Source organism: Armigeres subalbatus, chromosome 2 (genome assembly GCF_024139115.2).
Source record: "Armigeres subalbatus isolate Guangzhou_Male chromosome 2, GZ_Asu_2, whole genome shotgun sequence".
NCBI lineage: Eukaryota > Metazoa > Arthropoda > Insecta > Diptera > Culicidae > Armigeres > Armigeres subalbatus.
This window is the reverse complement of record NC_085140.1, coordinates 75,312,895-75,335,943: the sequence shown is the minus strand read 5'-3', so window position 1 is coordinate 75,335,943 and position 23,049 is coordinate 75,312,895. Positions and strand designations below refer to the sequence as shown.

General features: G+C 39.8%; 1 protein-coding gene across 4 annotated transcripts in view; it reads right to left on the bottom strand.

Annotated features, from left to right (window-relative positions):
* LOC134209155 (protein FAM133A) overlaps positions 1 to 23,049 on the bottom strand; it is a 302,610-nt gene that overhangs the window by 22,401 nt on the left and 257,160 nt on the right. For 2 of the 4 annotated variants that reach the window (XM_062685134.1, XM_062685135.1), the window contains exon 3: positions 2,613 to 3,018. In XM_062685134.1, coding sequence (XP_062541118.1) covers positions 2,613 to 3,018 — 406 coding nt within the window. The remainder of the gene's footprint in view (positions 1 to 2,612; positions 3,019 to 23,049) is intronic. The other 2 variants (XM_062685136.1, XM_062685138.1) reach the window with 1 other exon arrangement.

Below are 23,049 nucleotides of genomic sequence, written 5' to 3'. Positions count from 1 at the left end.
TCTCCACATGTTTCATCCAGTCTCCATTCATATTTATTACTGGCCCATATTGAAATTTTTGTGAGACACTCAAGTGGCCCACTAAATCGCCTGACTTGAATAACTTCAATCGTTTAAGTTTTTACATATTATTTTCCGCTTCTAACTGCACGAATTCATACAATGGTAGCAGATTTAGAATTGCATCTAACTATTTTGAATGGGTGCTACGCATCGCTCCCGTTATAGCAATGGACACTAACCTTTCCAGTCTTGTCAGCTTCTTCTGTGCAGTAGCCTCTTTTGTTGGATTTCACTTAGTCGCCGGGCGTCATTCATGAGGCCAAGAGGAAACAACTAGTCGCCGCGATTCTATCGCTGGGTCGCTGCAGGCAATGTTCCATTTATCCTTCCATACCAACGACGACAGAATCGAAGTCGCCAAGCGATAGAATCGCGTCGCGAATGTCGCGTCGCGTGTGTTTGGGGGAACCTTAATGGGATGATTTTCTCGACTCTGTCAACGTGGCTCAATCCGCCGCCGAACTATGGAGGAATTTTACCCATACACCTCGACATGCCAGATCGTACCATCTCCGATTAGCTTCGGTAACCAAATAATCAGCCGAATTTCAGTGGTCCATCGTTACCACATCTTCACCTTTGGCAAATTTCCGAATCGCCCGGACCGATATCTCCATTTAATCAGCGTGACACAACTGCCGAATGAATTATTGACAGTGGCTGATTTTCTACCCGCCGCTGTATCGTCCAGGCGCTATAGTATATGCGCAAAATAGCCAGCAAGAGTTAACCGCCAGAAATTTGTATGGCGAAAGTCATCTAACGCGGGTTTTCTCAAAATAATAAACTTTTCATGAAAAACTATTTGGTACCGATTATGTAGGAAGGTGTCCGCTACCATGCCTACCAAATATTTTTTGATGAAAGTGCTTAATTTTGAGAAATCGAACCTTAGATGCCTTTCGCCATACTGATTTCAGAAAGTTAACTCCTAGTGTGCCGCTGTAAGCACGCTCAAAGCAGGCGATTCATTGTCCTTCACTCTCTCTTGGAGTTGTGGGGAATCCTCCGGTCCAGATGAGATAGGGGTACCCCAAACTGGAAAACCTCCCTCTCCCCGTTAAAATTTTGTTTCTCTATTTGGTCAACCAAGTCTGGTCTACCCAAACCTTCCCGGATGAGTAACGTCGGAGTTTCGTCATCCCAGTCTCGAAAAGCAGCGTCTCTTCTCGAGACGTTCAGAAATCCCGCACAATCTTCCTTTTTTCGATAGTAAAAATGAAATGGTCAGGGTTCGTATCGGCATAACCCGAAAACGGCTCGATTGATTTTCTTCAATCCTTCAGCAGGAATACTGGTTATCGTTTCCGACGGGTTGATATGATATTTACTCATCCCAAAATCACGAATAATGTTGAGAAAATTGTGAAAAACTAAAACAAAGATTCGTAAGAGAATTTTGCATGGGCGCATTTTAGCCTACTATGCAGGACAACGTCTGCCGGTCTACTAGTATTTGAGCCTATTTGATGTTCAAATCAACCACAATGAATTATTGGCAGTGGCTGATTTTCTACTCGCCGCTACCACATCCAGGCGCTATAGTATATGCGCAAAATAGCCAGCAGGAGTCAACCGCCAGAAATTTGTATGGCGAAAGACATCTAACGCGGGTTTTCTCAACATTAGAAACTATTCATGAAAAACTATTTGGTAATGGGTATGTAGGAAGGCGTCCGCTACTACGCCTACCAAATATTTTTTCGATGAAGGTGCTTATTTTTGTGAAATCGAGCCTTAGATGCCTTTCGCCATACTGATTTCAGAAAGTTAACTCCTAGTGTGCCGCTGTAAGCGGGCTCAAAGCAGGCGATTCATTCAACATATTCAGTCCAGCTAGAGTCTATTATATATAATAGACTCTGAGTCCAGCATCAGTTTACATTCATTTTTAATGAATCGACTGCTTTGAGCGTGCTTACAGCGGCACACTAGGAGTTAACTTTCTGAAATCAGTATGGCGAAAGGCATCTAAGGTTCGATTTCTCAAAATTTAGCACTTCAATCGAAAAAATATTTGGTAGGCGTAGTCACAGACACCATCCCTCATAACCGGTACCAAATAGTTTTTCTTGAAAAGTTCCTAATTTTGAGAAAACCAGCGTTAGATGTCTTTCGCCATACAAATTTGTGGTGGTTAACTCTTGCTGGCTATTTTGTGCATATACTATAGCGCCTGGATGTGGCTGCGACGGGTAGAAAATCAGCCACTGCCAATAATTCATTAGGATCACGTCATATGTACGTTGACCGTCAAATAATGCATTTTATGAAGGAAGAATAACTGCATAAACGCTTGGAAGTAAGCTTCTTAGATAGGGCTTTGATTAAAAACCTCTGTCCTATTCCAGTTAACAAGTGACCAACAAATATCCAGCATGGTAAATTATGTTTAGCGAGCCCCGAATTTATCGCCCTATTTTTTAATTGACGCATACTGTAGAGAGCTGTACATAATAAATTAGTGCCAATCAGAAGTGAATTTACCACATCCTATCTAAGGTTAAAGCGTTTTCAAACATATTAAAAAATGCTATCGTCAAACTTACTCTGCGCCTGTCGGTTCGATTCGGGCTTTGATTTGGGGTTTTGTTGTTTGTTTTGTTTGCTGTGGTACGGACCCGAGGAGGAAGGTGAAGATGGTGATGATGAAGATGACGATGTTGTTGTTGTTGGTGAGGAGTTGGAGTGTTTGTCTTTTTTGCGATCTTTCTTACCAGCGGCACCGCCGTTTTTGGTTCCCCGTTCGTTTCGGATGAGCACCTCGCGGTCGTCCTCCTGCCAGATCTCCTTCAGGCCGTTGTTGGTAACGGGGCTGCTGGCCGCGTCTGCGAGAGATTTCTTCGCATCCGTCACGTCACTGGCTGCCGCCGCGGCGGCTGGCGTTCCTAGCGTCTGCGTGGGGAAGGTCGTCAGTGACGCTAACGCCAGAAACGATATTATCAGTATGTTCATCTGGAGGGAAAAGAAGGAAATGTATAGAGATCGATTAGAATAGAATAACTATGACAATAGTGTAGTATTCAGAGTAAGCGGCTAATGATTTTAGTTTGTATAAGTGATTCTAGACTATGAATTGATTCTGTAGTACATTAAACATAAGCAATCAAATATACCAATCGTGAAATCACATATTTCGCGTGCCCCAATTTACCGTACAATGTTACAAGTTTTACATTAGACTTGATTCGAACTCTCAATTTTGCATCTGCACTAATCACGATAGAGAAAGAATCTGTGCATCTGTGTTGGTAGCGCCATCGGGTTGAGTAGCAACGACGAAGATTGCACCGTCAGTTTGTTGTCGAATTTTAAAACGAACAGTCGCACCGCTCTTCAACAGCGGATTCCATTCAGCCGTTTTCGGCTGGAATACGACATGTCGCAGTCGGTAGTGTTTGGTTTTATATTTGTAACTAGCGCATGAAAATGGTGCTTGCCACATCCATTAATGTGCTAGTTACTAAATGGTAAGTATGCTCTCATGTTGTGGATTTCGGAGCGAGCAGGTCTCCGAAATCATAGAAAAAAAATACCGAAGCGAGCAGGTCTTCGAGTGTTGAATAAAACATGATCCCGGAGCGAGCAGGCCTCCCGAGGATAGAATAAAAGATACCGGAGCGAGCAGGTCTCCGAGGCATTTTTTTTGTTTATTCCGGAACGAGCAGGTTTCCGAGACATTTTTTTTTGTTTATTCCGGAGCGAGCAGGTCTCCGAGGCATGTTTTTTGTTTATTCCGGAGCGAGCAGGTCTCCGATGCATTTTTTTGTTTATTCCGGAACGAGCAGGTTTCCGAGGCATTTTTTTTTGTTTATTCCGGAGCGAGCAGGTCTCCGAGGCATTTTTTTTGTTTATTCCGGAGCGAGCAGGTCTCCGAGGCATTTTTTTGTTTATTCCGGAACGAGCAGGTTTCCGAGGCATTTTTTTGTTTATTCCGGAGCGAGCAGGTCTCCGAGGCATTTTATTTTGTGAATGCGATTAGAACTCCGAGGCATTTTTTTGTGAATGTGAGTAAAACTCCGAGGCATGTTGACGTCGAACTACTTCTGTGACCACTTTGCAAATGCGAAGCTGGATTCCAAGACATTTTGTGTTCATTCCGTAGACATAGGACTTCGGCTGTGTATTCTATAGAGGAGTACACTTTGCGAATGTGAAGGACTCCGAGGCATTTTATTTTGTGAATGCGATTAGAACTCCGAGGCATGTTGACGTCGAACTACGTCTGTGACCACTTTGCAAATGCGAAGCAGGATTCCAAGACATTTTGTGTTCATTCCGTAGACGTAGGACTACGGCTGTGTATTCTATAGAGGAGTACACTTTGCGAATGTGAAGGACTCCGAGGCATTTTTTTGTTGATTCCGGAGCGAGTGGAAATCCGAGGCATTTTTACGTAGGACTACGTCTGGGTTTTCTATAGAGGACCACACTTTGCGAATACAGAGCAGGTGTCCGAGACTTTTTTTGTTCATTCCGGAGCGAGTAGAACTCCGAGGCATGTTGACGTAGGATTACGTATGTAGAGTACATTTTGTGAATGCGAAGCAGACCGTCGAGGAATTTTCGTGTTTATTCCGGAGCGAGTAAAACTTCGATGCGTGTTGAAGTAGGGCTACGTCTGTGTATTCAACAAAAAAAGTTTACTTTGAAAATGCAAAGCAGGATTCCAAGGCATTTTGTGTTCATTCCGGAGCGAGTAAACATCAGAGACATTTTGACGTATTACTGCATCTGGGTAGTCTATAGAGGAGTACACTTTGCGAATGCATTGCAAGATCCCGAGACATTTTTTGTTTCTTTTTCGAAGCAAGTAGAACTTCGAGACATGTTGACGCTGGACTACGTCTGTGTATTATGTGGAGTACACTTTGTGAATGCGAGCCGACCTTCGAGGCATTTTCGTGTTTATTCTGAAGCGAGTAGAACGCCGAAGCATATTGACGTAGGACTACGTCTGTGTATTATTCTACACAAGAGTACACTTTGTGAATGTAAAGCACTCCGAGGCATTTTTGTTTATTCCGGAGCGAGCAGAACTCCGAGGCATGTTGACGTAGGCCTACGTCTGGGTATGCTATAGAGGACCTCTGCGAATACAGAGCACGACTCCGAGAAAATTTGTGTTTATTCCATTTTGTGTTCATTCCGATGTGATTAAAAAATCCGAGACATTTTGACGTAGGAATACGTCTGTGTATTCTATGGAAGAGTACACTTTGCGAATGTGAAGGACTCCAAAGCATTTTTGGTTATTCCGGAGCGAGTAGAACGCATTTTGAGGTAGGACATCGTTTGTGTATCCTATAGAAGAGTATACTTTGCGAATGCAGAGCAGGACTCCGATGCAACTCCAAGTGTTCGTCTGGGTATTCTATAGAAGACCACAAGAATGCAGAGCAGGACTCCGAGACAATTTTATTCGTTCCGGAGCGAGTAGAACTCCGAGACATGTTGACATAGGATTCCGTCTGTGGCTTCTATGAAGGAATACATTTTGCAAATGGACTCCGAGGCGTTTTTTATTTATTCCAGAGTGAGTAAAACTCCAAAGAATGTTGACGTAGGACTACGTTTGCAAGTTCTTTAGAGGATTGCTCTTGTCAAGTACCAAGCAGGACTCCAGGCATTTTTTGTGTATTCCGAATTGTGCAAGAGCAAGTAGAATTCCGAAAAAAAATTAAATGTGACCCACAATCATTATTAGTTTTAGCAAAAATATGACGGTACTTAACATATCAAGTTTGTTCTTCTTTGCATTAGATGTTGATGGTACTACAATATTAAGAATTGTTTTAATTTATTTTGAAGCAATTTGGATATGATTTTTCTTTATAATGAAATATTTATAAAATTGAAATCATATTCTTACAAAGTTCAAAGAGTAGGGAAGGAGAAAGATGTAGTATTCAGAGTAAGCGGCTAATGATTTTAGTTTGTATAAGTGATTCTAGACTATGAATTGATTCTGTAGTACATTAAACATAAGCAATCAAATATACCAATCGTGAAATCACATATTTCGCGTGCCCCAATTTACCGTACAATGTTACAAGTTTTACATTAGACTTGATTCGAACTCTCAATTTTGCATCTGCACTAATTACGATAGAGAAAGAATCTGTGCATGATTAGCAGTGTGAGATGGTGTTGGTAGCGCCATCGGGTTGAGTAGCAACGACGAAGATTGCACCGTCAGTTTGTTGTCGAATTTTAAAACGAACAGTCGCACCGCTCTTCAAAGGCGGATTCCATTCAGCCGTTTTCGGCTGGAATACGACAAATAGTTCTTGAAATAAAAAGAAGAAGAAAGGTAAATATAAGGTTTTCATTAGAGTGAACAGAAATATTATTCAAATTTCCAACTCCTATTTATTTGGACCATTGTACATTTTTTATTGTAGTCAATTACAACATAGCAATTAGAATTTACTGAAAAAACCTATTTTAATTCACCGAGTAGTGATGCTGCCTTTCTCGCATTTAGTCAAGACACCAACCTTATGCGGGGCTTATATGGTTCGATGTACCATTTTCTTCATAACTTTTAAACGCAGCGGTCGATCGTTATCAAATTCAATAGTGATCAACAAGGCCTTGTACCCTATCGAATAAAAATTGTTGCAAGGAAATCGGTTAAAGATTACTATATGAAAAGTTGACTAATGTTTTTCATAGCTTTTGTGCACACACATACACACACACATACACACATACATACACACGGACAGTCAGACATGTGCTCAGTTCGTCGAGCTGAGTCGATTGGTATATAACACTATGGGTCTACGATGCTTCTATAAAAAGTTCGTTTTCGGAGTGAAATGATAGCCTTTCGGTACAACTTCGTTGTACGAGAAAGGCAAAAACGTAGATCATTCCTAGCGCAAACTACATTTTATAAATTAGGAATCATGCATAATCCTAATTTATAAAATGTAGTTAATAAGTTTTGCACAACCAGTGATTGACTCATTAATATTAGATTCCTAGTGCAACACCAGTAACAAGACAATACTTGTAATTAAACTGGTTCACATGAGAAATCAATCAAGCTCAAAGCAATACGCCACTGATCTAACACTAGGCGAATGCCAATGCTTCCTTTCTATCGAGCAGATGTAAGATCCGTCCCATAGACCAACCCCGGCCACCGCTGCTCTGCCACAAATTTTAATCAATATTGGCAGCATGTGAACCGTTTTTCGAATGCAAAAGCCCACGCCGCCGGTGCTGTCCAGCTAGCAAGGTACTAAATCATCCCACCATTTAAACATACAAAGTTAGACGAACCTAATCTGCCGTACAGGGAGAGATGCACTGCTCGTCGCTTATAGTGGCGTCGATGCCACAACAGTGGCCGCTAGTTGGACAAGTTATACATGTTTTAGTATCGTTAGTTCGTTGAACAAAAAAAATAAAATAAAATATTTGAAATAGTCAGCATTCTTCGCCTTTGCCTATTTAAATTTGAAGCATTCTGTAAAAGCTTTTGCACGATTTTTTCTATTATCTGACAAGAATAATTACATATGAATTACATATGTCTTGGTAGTCCAGAATGTTTCCTGCCCGAAAACATTCTAGACCAGACCAAGAATCACCAACCATCTGTAAAGAATTAAGGACAGTATTTAGTTTGTTTGAGTTTGTTCAACTTCAAGATGCTATTTGAACGACAATTTGGTTGATTTGAAGTAATCTGAAGTTTATCAAAATAATAAAATGGTTAAATAACAAATTTTTGTTCGTATTCTATCTGACATTACATCGATAGCTTCTCACTGTGTGTGCAACTACGTTGCATCCAAACACACAATTTCGGTCACGTACATTTCGAACTGTGCGGTGCAGCTTCACTTCTGTCTGTCACGCCCTCCACCCCAACAAGCCGGTCAAAAAGATGAAACTTTTCCACTCAACCTCGGTGGCTGTGCGGCATGTCGGTCTAGATCCGGTACGCCACACCGGACGACGACTGGTCTGTGTAATAATAAATTCTAATTACTGATGGAACCTCTCGAAGGCTCCGGGCAGCTCAATTGCAGAGTTTATTACTTTGGTGCATGGCCGGGCCCGGGCCAACCAGCATCGGTCCTGGAGCACATTGTGACTATTTGGACTTCGGGCTGGATTGGATGGAACGATGATGATGATAACTGCATCGGAGAACTGGACAAGTCGGAGGGTGTTGTCGAGGGTCACTTTCTGAATAATTAAAACTGATTGCTTCACACCCCTTTTACGGGTCGGCGACTGCTGGTCTCGGGAGATATCAAACCTATACGGCCTTACAAGCGTGCGATTGGGATGTTGGAGAAAACACCAGACACGGATCAGTTGTGAGGCTAATCGTCTGGAAAGGAAGAGTTTTCGACGCCTCCGGGATAGTACGATGGATGACCGGGCTGCTAAATGGACACATAAATTGACTCGTACTCGTGTTACACCGCACCGGATGGCCGACTAGAGATGGAAGAATTGACTCCCCGCCCCTTGGGGACGTGTTACCGTACGGATGCAATCTGTTTGAAGTGGCTAATAATAGGGTGAGACAACAAAAAATCACCTTTTCTGATCTTGTTGTCACAGCACATTGCACTAATTGGGTTTGGTCTACGAGCGGAGAAAAGCCGTCGATTGAGTTTGTTCTCACAGGGACTTATACTTGTGACCATAGATTAGAATTTGTCGGACAGAGATGAGGCAGACAAACACTAATCGATTCTAATGTAGTTCCGCCAAAACCTAGGTTGTGAGTGACTGAGATATACATTTTTGTAGTTTAGAACAATAAATAAATTCACTTGTCATAAGACGAGTTTGATAAGTTAAGCTTAACATAATTTTCATATCAAATAAATAAATTGTTTCATATAAGTTATCGTGATCGCTCATCGGCTTTGTTTTTTGTTAACGGAAACGCGTCTGAGTCGAATCCACATCTTTCTGTACGATAAACGGGTAAATGAAAAGTCGCAGATAACCGTAACTCCCTGGAGAGACCCAAACGGTGGAACTTGCAACCAGATAGACTATGTTCGGATAGATGGGCGGCGTTTCTCGTAGTGTCAGAGATTGACAGACGAGAAGAACGTTGCTAGAAGCCGGATGTTGGTGTCGGGTACCCGGTTGAATAGAAATCGGTAAATAGAAGCAAGAGCAGCCGAAAAACGAACCCACAGCAGAAAGTAAAAACAGAATGAAGAACAAGTGATTACTGAGACGCAGGAAAGCATGGAGCAAAACGATACGCGGAGGTTTTATGAGACTGTCACAGGCGTGCGGAGGAAGACAGCGCAATCTTCCGGCAAGTGTAACGACCAAGAATGAAATTCGTTGACTGATAAGACCGAAGTGGCTGCCATGTGGAAGGAACACTTCGCGATTTTGTTGAACGGTGAGTTTGATGGAGCATCATATTATTATTTATTCAGACTAAGGCCAAGGGCGGTATATAAGAGTCTTCTCCATTCGGCTCGGTCCATGGCTACACGTCACCAACCACGCAGTCTACGGACGCTCCGCAAGTCATCTTCCACCTGATCAATCAACCTTGCCCGCTGCGCACCTCGCCTTTTTGTGCCCGTCGAATCGTTGTCGAGAACCATTTTAACTGGGTTACTGTCCGACATTCTGGCTACGTGCCCGGCCCACCGCAGTCGAGCATCAATGAACAGAATAAATATCAGCAATGCTTGACAAGGTGAGCAGCCGCCTACAGTTGATGAGGTTAGAAAAGCCAATGAAGCTTAAAAAATAAGGCGGCGTGAAAGGACCAGCTCTATGAAGTTATGGCATTGCCTGCTAGCTGGATAGTATTGTATGGTCGCCTATTCAACCACATATGCTTATCATTGGAGTAAATAAGAGGAGGCTAGGAGGGGATTAGCCCTTTCTAGGAAAAATAGCCCCCCGCCTCCGGATTTGAAAAGTTAAGGACAATCCTTACGCAATCCAAATTCAGTCAGCAAAGCTGAAATATTAAAAGTGACAGTTGTGAGTTGCTTTTGTATTGAGTGGTGTGCCCTTGAAAACGCCAGTACTTTTAAATTTAGGTTGAGTGAAGATCGCTCTTAATTAGCAGTGATATCATTGATAAAGGCTTTTGAGTTACTGAAAAAAATTGAAGGCAAAATAGTTTTCTCCCATATTTATCTTATCATAACGAAATGACAAAACGCACTCAAACGTATCCATTTAGATAAGAAAATTATTTTGAGCTTTTTAGTGGAATGTTTTCACCTGTCATAAGACGAGTTTAGACAATCCCATTGAATTCCACCACTTAATTGTATCTTGACAGATACGTATTTCGACCTCAAAGGTAAGGCCGTCTTCAGTGTCTCGTACTTGACTCGACTTATTGTCTAAACTCGTCTTATGACAGGTATCCATTTAGTTCAACTCATAATGGGCTAGAGGTGTTCGCTGGGGCGACGGCGTTTGTCGCCATTTTGGGAGAAGGGTCGAAACCCATTCGGCCGAATGCCACTAGGCCGAAAGTTGTTTGGCCGAATATACCTTTCGGCCGGACAGACCATTATGCCGAAAGTCATTTGGCCGAAAGGGTCATTTGGGTGAAATGGTCATTAGGCCGAAATGGTCGTTTGGGCCGAAAGGGTCGTTTGGCCGAAAGGGTCATTTAACCGAAAGGGTTATTAGGCTGAATAGGACATTTGGCCGAATAGGTCATTTGAAAAGTGAGAAATTCGGAGTGAGAAGAGAGACGTCTCAATTCTCATTCCTCATCTCTCACTTCTCACTGAGATGTCTCTTTTCTAATTCCTAATTCCAAACGACTCTTTCGACCAAATTACCCTTTCGTCCAAACGACCCTTTCGGCCAAATGACCCGTTCGGTCAAATGGGTTTCGGCCTAATGGTCTGTTCGGGCTAGTGGCATTCGGCCAAATGGCTTTCGGCCGAATGGGTTTCGGCCAAATGACCCTTTCCCCTGTTCAGAATATTCAAGAGAATATCTCATGAAATTTTTCGGGAAATTATTCATAATTTCAACGAGCTGCTCTTCAGATTTTCTTAGGAAAATTCTTCTTCTCTCTATTTTTCGAAATATTCTCGGGAAATTCTTCTGTACTTCTTTAAAAAAATCAATGGAATTTTAGAGAAAAACTTTTTTTATGAAATTCTTCAAAATATTCTTGAAAACATTTCTAGATGTGCCAAAAAATTCTTTAACATCTTTTCGATACATTCTTCGCAATTTACTCGAAAAGTTTTTCGGATTTTTTCTAAATCTCTTCGAAAAGTTCTACAAAATATTCTCCAAAAGTTTAGAGGAGTTCCGAACATGTAGTTCTGAGTATGTAGTAGACCTGTGCGCCGATCCACTTTGAGACGGCGGCGGCGTGACCGCAATTTGGTAACGGTGGCGGCGGCTTAGCCGGCGCCACGCCGCGATTGCCCTCGGCGGCGGCGGCGGCGGCGGCGGCTCGAATCGGCGCCGATCAAAAATGAACCGTTTGTTTGAGAAACTGCACATGTAACATTTTTGGCCAAAATGAGATATTTATATACTCTGAATCCTCGTCCAAAAATACGCAACAAAAAATGTTTCAGGAATTTATGACTGCATTTGTGCACGTACTTTAAAGAGCAATTATGGAGTACTGCTTACATTTTTCGCACTGAAAGTGCCCCAGGGTGTTGAGTTTTTCCAAAAACTATTGAGCTGTATCGAAGAAATCGAATGATTCGGTACCAATTTGTTCAAAAATATTTTTTTGTTGTCTCATCGATTTTTTTTTATATCTTTATTAAGGAGACTTTCAACCCAAGGCTGGCTCGGTCCGCCTTCGAAATAGTGTAATATGGATACATGCAGTTTCTCAAACAAAAAAATCAATTATCCTAAAAAAAATCGTCGGTGGGTGACAAAAATACCTTTGTTTTCGAGATCTAATTGCAATTCTACTCGACATTGTGACTTCCGTCAAATACAATGGCTCACAATCGTTTCGTTTTCTAAGCTTCTTTCGAGCAAATAAAATAAAAAAAAAATAGTATCGTTCTCCAGTTTTCACGAATAGTTTGAAAGGTCTCGTTCCTACCGACATAGCATAAAAATGGATATTCCTTCAAAATTTATTGCACCCCAGTTCATATAAGAACTCCTGGAGGGAGTATAGATATTGACATCCTTCAGAGCTGCTAGCTTTTCTAAATCGTTTTGCTGATTGTGTTCTTTTTGAATTGAATTGGATGAGCGTTCAACAATGTTTCCATTTCAGTTCATCCAAGAATTCCCTGGAGTTTAGGCCTTAAGGTCTGCGAGGTCTTCCTCGGTGAGATGCGTAGCTACAAAGCAAGACCAAGCTGAAAGTGGCTGGGTTCGATTTCCGGTCTGGTCTAGGAAATCTGGTTGGAAGTTTTCTCAACTTCCCTTGGCATGAAAGTATTATCGTGTTAGCCTCATACACGAATGCAAAAATGGTAACTTGGCTTAGAAACCTTGAAGTTCACAACTATGAAAGTGCTTAATGATGAGTACTAAGTTGTGAGTCGGTAATGTCCCAGTGAGATATGTAATGCTTATAAGAAAATCACTAACCGCATGTTCATTTCTGAAAGAAACAAATAGATATTTTGTTATGCGTATTGACCTGAACACCTGTACTACAAAACAAAAAAATCTTGAGTGGCTTGGAATGGAACAGGAATTCAATTGATCATCATGCTTTTTGTATTAATTGTCTAATTTTTTGTATGCATCGTCACGCTTCTTGAATCTCCCTCCCCCTAAGCGCGTGACGTACTTTGTGGATGCCCCCTTATTCAAGATGAACTTTTCCATAGAACTCATTGTTTTAACCCTTTAACTATTTTAAAAACCGGATCCAAAAGATGAAAAAGTGCTGCTCGTATGAACCGGCTTGAAAAATTGAACTGATGTTGGTTCAGCATTTTTTCGATTTTTGTTCTAATTTTTATAATAGTTGAAAAATGGATTCTTCGAGGAAGTTGATAATTTGAAGGATCGATTAGGCGAATGAAAATTTTTGGCCGGAAAGCTCAATTTAAATAGAATTTGATTCAAATGAAAAACATGTTTCATATCTTAAAAGAGCTGATAGATTTTTCGTTACGTGTATTGACTTAAGGGCATGTACTCCAATTCTTGGACTTCTTCGATTCCTTGGAATGAAACATGCATTCAATTCAAATCCAATTTGATTCACATGATCACTAAGAGCATGTTTCATTTCTAAAAAGAGCTAATAGATCTTTTGTTATGCGTATAGACGATAAGACCTATACTTTAGGGAATCCTTGAAAGAAACATATGTTGAAGGTATGTCTAATTTGAATTATGAATCGCTAGGAATATTGATATATTATCAGCTGAAGGCATGTTCCATACCAAAAGGCCAAAATAAATTAGGTAACGCGTGGAGGTGTGAAAGCCTAAACTCCAGGGAAATTTTGAAAGACCTGAAGCATTTGGCAATAACATATCCATCACAAAAGTTCAACTAGTGGACGTAGTGTCTTGGTCTTGCTCCCTGGGTTGCGATAATAATGTATCATATCTCAAAGAATCCAAAGATCCATGCATTAAATGAAAAAAAAGTAATATGAACAAAAAATATTTTTTCATAATATTACGTCCTCCCAAAAAGTGACGTTAAAAGAGACTTGATGTACATTTAAGCGGCGCAGCCGAAATTTTTTAAGTATAAGGGTTTGAACGGAATTTTTTTTACTAACAAATCGAGGGAGGAATATGAACCCCCAAGACTAAAATATTTCATCGGCTCGCCTAAAATTCACCGGCGGCGCGATCAAAATATTGCAGCGGCGCGCCGGTCAAAAATGGTAGCGGCGGCGGCGCCTAAAAATCGTCGGCGGCCGCGGCGCACAGCTCTAGTATGTAGTAGTATATAAATTAAGTTTTTATCAGTAACTAGAAATTAGTCAAGATCCTCGTATACATATATAGACAAGAATAAGCAAGCATGATCTTTCTCCTTCTACACTTCACAAGTCTGTTGGTGAAATTATGAGAAAGTTTGTGAGGAACACTACTTCCTCGGCATTCCAAACTGGGTACAAGTGCTGCAAGTGAGGCTCAAGCAGCCTACACAGAAAAAATAAAGTACCTAGAAAAAAGTTTAAAGAACTCAACTTTGAGTATGAAATAGTAGTTTGTGTACCTAGTTGCAAAAAGATGATTTTTTCAGCACGAGTTGTAGCACAAACAACATGTGATAGATTTAGTTCGCAAAAGATATTGGAGGGTAACCGGAGGGTAATTGGAGGGTACTGTATTTTTCTACAAACGCCAACCAAGTAGGATGAGTATTTAGTATTGTCTGGGTCTTACACATTTGTTTCATCAGTAACGGTGCTCGATGAAGTAGGGTTGTGTGAGGTTGTGCCAGTTGGTCGCCAGATACGCGAAGATAAGATAAGCGAAGAGAGATCGCCACTCGAACTCGAGTTCAGTACATTCAAAAATAATTGCCTATGTTCCGGGTATTAAGCCACCCGGAGTGGAAATTAATTACTCTTAGATTGTCTTAGAAATGCATGAAGATAATTTACTTTTTGGGACACCATCTCCGGATTGAAGGCTAACTGATGTCCCATGGAATTTTTAAAAGGAAATGTTTAACAGTAAGAAAAATTTAATAGAACCTGGTACTCAGACAAACCAGACTGACTGAGTTTTGCGACTAATGGAACGTACACACGGTCAAGCAGTTTGACCAACATTGACTCCACCTCTCGGTTATTCAAACATCCATCTAGTTTTACCGACAGCGGCACGAACAATCAATTTATTCGACCAACAAGAATATCACAAACGAACGACCGATGCGCCAACTCGAGCACCAACCATCAAAAAATATATGGGGTTTGTGCAACTTCACTACAAATGCTCAAACATGTTCGGCGAACCTTGACTCCACCCGCGACAACTCAAACCAAAATCAAACCGTTTAAATTTTTTCCAACCGAGCCGCCAACTGTCAAATGGTTGTTCGAACAACTTCACACACGTTCAAACAAAGCAGCAACCGAAGCGTTTTCTTGGGGGCGGACTCAATGTTCGTCAAACTGCTTGACTGGTGTGTACGTTGCATAAGATTCAAAGTGGGAAAGGTATGAGCCGAGTAGTCACTAGACTGTTTGGAGTTGCGTGAGATAAACAATAAACAATGAAAGATGTTTTCCAACATTCCTTTGCTTAGCATTTTTAAGGTAAATTTCAGGGATTTTATGATTTATCATGACTTAAGAGAAGAAATAAAAAGCCTGAAATGTATTTAAAATTGCTAAGAAGAAAACAAAAAAAATTTCAGTGACATTGTAATCCCATATAAACCAGTTAAGAAGAGCTCATATGAAAATTCTTACTCGTTTACTCTATCGTTTTTTTTTTTTTTTTTTTTATTTATTTTTTTTTTTTTTTTTTTATTTTTTTAACTAATTTTATTTGCTAATTATCTAATACATGCATTCATCTCTTAGACTAGGTGTTCCGTGTTTTCTTAACACTATCATCCTTATTTGCTATGTTACGCTTTTAGTTATTATTAATACATTTCAATTGCCTCTGGCAGTTAGAATTTTTTCCTCTGGTTGAATTGAACCATGTAGGAATTACAATGTTTTCAACTTAAACTAAACTTAACCTATTTTATACTAAGGGTACAAGGAGTTAATCGTTGCAATAGAAGATTGCAACGATTTTTGTCTAAAAATTTTGTTGGACATTTGTTGCAATGTCTCAATATTAGAAATTCTATGAAGTTCATTGGTACTATACCACGGAGGCAACTTCAGAATCATTTTCAAAATTTTATTTTGAATCCTCTGGAGTGCCTTCTTTCTGGTATTGCAGCAACTAGCCCATATTGGCACAGCATACAACATGGCAGGTCTAAAATTTGTTTGTAAATCAAAAGTTTGTTCTTAAGACAAAGTTTTGATTTTCTGTTTATAAGTGGATATAGACACTTAATATATTTGTTACATTTGGCTTGAAGGCCTTCAATGTGATTTTTAAAAGTTAATTTTGATCTAGCAGAAGTCCTAAATATTTAGCTTCATAGACCAATTAATTGGAACCCCATTCATAGTGACAATATGTCTGCTAGAAGGTTTCAAATAAGAAGCTCTCGGCTTATGTGGGAAAATTATAAGCTGAGTTTTGGAAGCATTCGGGAAATTTTCCATTTTTGCAAGTAAGTGGAGAAAATATCCAAACTTTTTGCAATCTACTACAAATGACACGAAGGCTTCGCCCTTTGGCTGAAAGGCCCGTGTCATCTGCAAACAAAGATTTTTGACACCCTGGTGGTAAATCAGGTAAGTCAGAAGTAAAAATGTTATACAATATGGGCCCCAGTATGCTGCCTTGGGGACACTAGCCCTTACAGGTAATCTATCAGATTTAGTATTCTGATAGTTTACCTGCAGCGAGCGATCTGATAAATAATTTTGGATCAGTTTAATGATGTACAGAGGAAAATTAAAATTCATCAATTTTACAATCAAACCTTCATGCCAAACACTGTCAAATGCTTTCTCTATATCAAGAAGAGCAACTCCAGTCGAATATCCTTCAGATTTGTTGAGCCGAATTAAGTTCGTAACTCTTAATAACTGATGAGTGGTTGAATGCCCATGGCGAAAACCAAATTGCTCATCAGCAAAAAATAGAATTGTCATTAATATGAACCATCATTCTATTTAAAATAATCTTTTCAAACAGTTTGCTTATTAAAGAAAGCAAACTGATTAAGCGATAACTAGAAGCATCAACTGCATTTTTGTCCGGCTTAAAAATTGGAATAACTTTGGCATTTTTCCATTCAACTGGAAATTATGCCAATTGAAAACATTTGTTAAATAAATGAACCAAAAAGGATAAAGAAGTCTCAGGAAGTTTTTTATTAATATATAGAAAATACCATCATCATACGGTGATTTCATATTTTTAAATTTTGTAGTAATAGATCTCACTTCATCCAAATTGGTTCCCAACGAAGGGTCAAAACATTCTCTTGATTGAGAATGTCTTCGAAGCTCCGTGTAACCTGATCCTCAATTGGACTAGTGAGACCTAGACTAAAATTATGGGCACTCTCGAACTGCTGAGCAAGTTTTTGAGCCTTTTCGCCATTTGTTAATAAAATTTTATTTCCCTCTTTAAGCGCTGGAATTGGCTTTTGAGGTTTTTAAGAATTTTGTTAATTTCCAAAAGGGTTTCGAACTGGGATCCAACTTCGAGACATTATTCTCAAAGTTGGTATTTCTCAGAATAGCGAAACGTTTTTAATTTCATTTTGCAAATCTCGCCAAATAACTTTCAACGCGGGATCGCGAGTTCTTTGGTATTGCCTTCTTCTCACATTTTTAAGACGGATCAGTAGCTGAAGATCGTCGTCAATAATAATGGAGTTGAATTTAACTTCACATTTCGGAATTGCGATGCCTCTGGCTTCGACAATTAAATTTGTCAAAGATACGAGAGCATTATCAATATCACTTTTGGTATCGAGAGGAATATCAACATCAAAATTCCTATCGATATACGTTTTATAAAAATCCCAATCAGTTCTATGATAATTCAAAGTAGAGCTGATTGGATTATAAATGGCTTCTTGTGAGATTTCAAATGTCACAGGAAGGTGATCAGAGTCAAAGTCAGCATGAGTTACCAATTGGCCACACAGCTGACTTGAATCCGTTAAAACTAAATCAATTGTAGAAGGATTTCGACTGGAAGAAAAACAAGTTGGTCCATTGGGATATTGAATAGTATAATATCCCGCAGAACAATCTTCAAATAAAATTTTACCATTGGTATTGCTTTGAGCATTATTCCATGAACGGTGTTTGGCATTGAAGTCACCAATTACGAAGAATTTTGATTTGTTGCGAGTCAGAATTTGAAGATCAGCTTTCAACCAATTCTTTTGCTGCCCATTGCATTGAAAAGGCAAGTAGGCTGCAATGAAGGAAAATTGTCCAAAATTTGTTTCAACAGCAACTCCCAAGGTTTCAAAAACTTTGGTTTCAAACGAAGAAAATAATTTATGTTTGATACGTCTATTAATGACAATGGCGACCCCACCACAGGCGCTGTCAAGACGATCATTTCTGTAGATAAAATAGTTTGGATCTCTTTTAATGGAGAGTCCTGGTTTTAAATACGTTTCAGTTATAATGGCAATATGCACATTATGAACTGAAAGGAAGTTGAATAATTCATCTTCCTTACCCTTTAGAGAGCGGGCATTCCAATTTAGAACTTTCACACAATTATTTGGATCCATTGAAACGGAGTCCGATAACAATTTTTGTGTGTACTTTATACCAACCTGAACAGCTTCAGGAATGGTATTTGCTTTGAACATTGCATCAATCATGTGATGCAATTGTTCAGTTAAAAAATCAAAATCGGAAGCAGTCATGCTACCTGAATCGGCAACATGACCATTATTTTCCGTTGGGACATGGGTATAAACCTCATTTTGAGAAGAGAAATTTTGTCTACCAGCAGCGATGTTTGCATAGGTAGGTACATTCGAAAAATTGGAATTTACTGAAGTGCTTGCTACTCGTTGACGAGCGGCAAAATTTGTTTGTGAATTGTGGTGGGTATGAATTGCTCGACCGGTAACCGGTTTCGAAATTTGAGCGTTTGAAAAATTTCTACCCGTCGAATCTGGGATCCGATTGGAATTTCCCGTCATCAATTTTGCACGGAATTCAAAACTTTTTGCGTGAAGGGCATTCCCAGAAATTGGATTTATGATTGCCCCCACAGTTTGCGCACTTAAATTTATTGGAATCTTTCTCTCACAGGACATGCGTCCTTGGCGTGAGAGGTTCCACCACAAATCATGCATTTAGCATCCATGTGACAATGTTTGGTTCCATGACCCCACTTTTGGCACTTACGGCACTGGGTAGGGTTTTGGAAGTTTCCCCAGGCCTGCGGAAATGTTCCCATGTAACACGGACATGAGACATAATACAGGCCTTTTCCAACTTTTTTTATATTATTTAGTTCACTTTGTTAAAATGAACTAAATAAAATTCTTGAGAAATGCCCCTCTGGGAAGTTCCAGAATGGGATTTCTTTTTCATCTTAATTACTTGGACTGGTGAAAATCCAAGTAATTGAGAAATTTCAATTTTAATCTCATCGAGTGATTTGTCATCACTGGGGAGACCTTTCAAGACGACTTTGAACAATCGCTCAGTTTTGTCGTCGTATGTGAAGAATTTATGGCGCTTCTCAGTTAAATAGTGAAGAAGACGTTTGCGATCGTCAAAGGATCCCGGCAAAACGCGGCAGTCACCCTTCCTAGCAATCTGAAATGAAACCTTGATCCCCTGAAGGTTACTCAAAATCTCATTCCGGAAGCCAGAAAACTCAGCAACAGATACCACAATTGGCGGAATCCTTTGCTTTTTCGCATGAATCGAATCACCTGGGCTAGAGGTAGATTCGTTTTGCTCAATTTCATCATTAATCAAATCGAACTGATTGCTCAGTTCGATTGGAGAAGAATTATTTCCGATATTAGAGTTAGAAGGAATATCTGAATTCTCCAGCTTCCTTTTTCCGCGCTTTGGCAGGACGGTCTTGAAACCTTGTTTCTTTGAAGGAAGTGGAGAATTCAGAGACTCCTTCCTCTTGTTTTTGTTAATACTCATTGCTGAGCGTGGAGACGTGACCTTCTAAGAGGTTTTTTCCCAGAACGGTGTCCCTGCAGGATTACCACCGCTTGTCGGAATTTTACTTCCGCAAACGGGTCCAACGTAAAACGAAGGCACGGGTCCTTGCAAAGATCGTAACGGGATCAGTGGGTACAAATAGCGCTAAGAAGCACCGTTGAAATTAAAATAGCTTCGGGTAGTATTAAAAACTTCCTTCCGCAAAGAGAGAAAGAACCGCACAGCACGAAAGCACGATGCGGTCTGTTTACTCTATCGTTGATTGCCTGTCTGCATATACATAACTTGCACTCATGCTTTTAAAGCTAAGCATATTGAGTGTCTCTGTTTGTTTACTTAGAAACAATCATTAGTTTATTCAGGTACACCCATATGTAGTTTATGTTTACTCGTTGCTCAATAAATATAGCTATTCAGCTTGACTATGAACCGATCTAGTATTGATTTACGACGATGTGGTTGAATGCAGTCTGTATATGTTACTATCGCTGAAGAGTTTTCACCAGACCAGACCAGACACTAGCGATTCCTACATCAGACTGTGAGTACAACAGCACGAGACTGAACCTTACAAACCAAATAAATGTGAGAACGTAAACAAATAGTCCTCCGCCAAAAGGCGTGAACATAGTCACTAAAGAATGCCTCTTTCCTGAAATTGTGCTCGTTCGTTTGTAAAGATGAGAAGCGATGCTCTCAAATATGATATATAAGAGTTTACTTTATAATGTACATACTTTGTCATGAGACGAGTTTGTACAATCCCATTTAATTCCACCACTTAATTGTATCTTGACAGATACGTATTTCGACCTCAACAGTAAGGTCGTCTTCAGTGTCTCGTACTTGACTCGACTCGACAATTAAGTGGTGGAACTAAATGGGATTGTACAAACTCGTCTTATGACGATTTGCTTTCGGTTTAGATAGATAGTATTGGAACTATTTGATGTCACACTATTCAAAAATAAGTATAATTCCAATAAAATTATTATGTTCTTTTGATAAACACTACCGAAAACTACCGGAATCAAAATGCTGGAGGCGCGAGGTGTTTTTCCACACATTTTAATCCGACACCAAGTATCACTCACATCACAACAAAAAAACACGAGCAACCTCTCACCTCTTTCGAAAACCACTTTTTTCGACTTGTGAACCGAGATAAATCTGGGGATCGGCATGAGTTTTCCGGCCAGCATCAGAGTCGTAAAGTGGCGAAGGGAAACACATTCCGACAAGTGGAACTATGTACCACCTAGCAGTAAACGCCGACTACCACCTCGAAAAAAAAGCCAGGCAATATATTTTCGAGGAAATTAATAAAGGTTTCCAACTGAATGCGCACCGGGCTCTTTTTCATGTTCCCAACCCACCACAGCTCTGTCGCTTTTGTGTGGCATCACTACCACCACCGACCGCCAACATCACCACCTGATGGTGATGGGTGGAGGGGGGTAGATGATAAATTTGTTCCCATCTGAAATCGTTTAAGCCGCGGACTCGGGTTGGTGCCGGTGAGAGGAAAAATAGGATCCCTTTTCCATTGAAATTTTTCAATTCGCAATTCGACGACAGTATATAGTGTAGGGTCTGGCTGGGGTGTCACTTTCATGCATGACGGAGGTGTATGCTATCCTGAACTCTCGGGTCTGCGACTGAAATGTTCTGCAAAGCTCCGTTGGTATAGGGGAGAACTTTTGAGCTGGAAACTTGTTTTTTTTTCGAGTCCCATCTTGATGAGCAAATCTACAAATCCCAAGCAGCCATTTATTCCAACCTACTCTGTAGAATGAATTGGCACGGAAAACGAGTCGCAATCACAACAAAAAGTTAATACCGCAAATCGGTTCTGCATATATAGAAATTTCTATGGCCTGACCCAGATTTCCGGATGATTTATGCTTATTAATTAATAGATTTTTTTCTCTGGGATATGGATGACTATGTCACCGCTTGCAGAAGTAACGCGTTAATGATTTGATCCCACCTATGAAAGTTCACAACAAAAAAGTATGCGCTTTACTTTATAATTGACCTTTTTTATTCACTCAATCGATTTTTAAATTATTTTAACTTTTCCAAAAAACCCATATACTTTTCTAAGTATTATTAAAATGAAAATAACAAATCAAAAAAGTGATGCAATTTAGTTTTGGCATCTACTAGATTTTGGACCAACATGAAGCCAATTCTTTAGGCGCGTTCACACTGCAGCACTTTGATAATAAAACGAGAAAGAATGTCTACAGGTAAAAGCCAATTATAAGTTGATTGTTGGCATAGTTGACATAGATAAATGTGATAAATACTTCAGTACTTTGGTTTCAAATGAAGCTAAGACCATCGTTTACGTTTTTGACTTTCTCGTATACTAAGTATACGTAATAGCCTATTCAGATTACGCCATCTTTATATATATATATATATATATATATATATATATATATATATATATATATATATATATATATTATATATATTGGTATTTGTATTTCTACGTTGGTATTGGTATTTGTACGACCGCGCATCACACAGGAATAGACAGCCCAATTTTTGCTAATTTATATTCGTTTTCTTCTTCACTTTACGAGTGTAGGGAAACGGGATGCACTAGTTGTTCATAACAGGTACAGCAAAACATCACATGGACGCCCTTATTCGTACTAACCACTCAGGGAATAGAAGGCCGAGAAGAGCCACCGTAGCTAACTAAAGCGTGAACCGGATACCTGAGACTCCCACAATATCCGCAGCAATAGCAGCAACGATGCCCTGTGCGTATTTAGTTATATTTTTATGAATTGATGAAATGAGGAAAGGTAAAGAATTGGAACGTGCTCACCAATTCAGTGCGACCACCATTAAATGGGCACCAATCTTGAACAGGAAACACCAGGGATGTCTTCAGAATGTTTCCAGAGCTCTGCATTTCTCATCCTTTCTTGCTTTCGCTTCCATTGGAACCATGAATGCCCAAATGTCACCAATAAAGCGTTCCAAGCTGTTGTAGCACCGATAGCTGTTATGGTTTCACGACTGCTGCTGTCACAGCGGTGGCACTTTCGTTTACCAGTTGTGGGAATAAAGTGTGTTGTATTTGTATTTGTATTTATTTAGTAAATCCAACTGACCACCAGGGTCTTATTGAAAAACTTATAACTAAAACATAATAAAGCTCATTAGCAACAGATTTCATTATTGTACATTAAAGTCACAAACTTTTCATTCACAATTTACAATCAACTAAACTACAATCAAACAACTA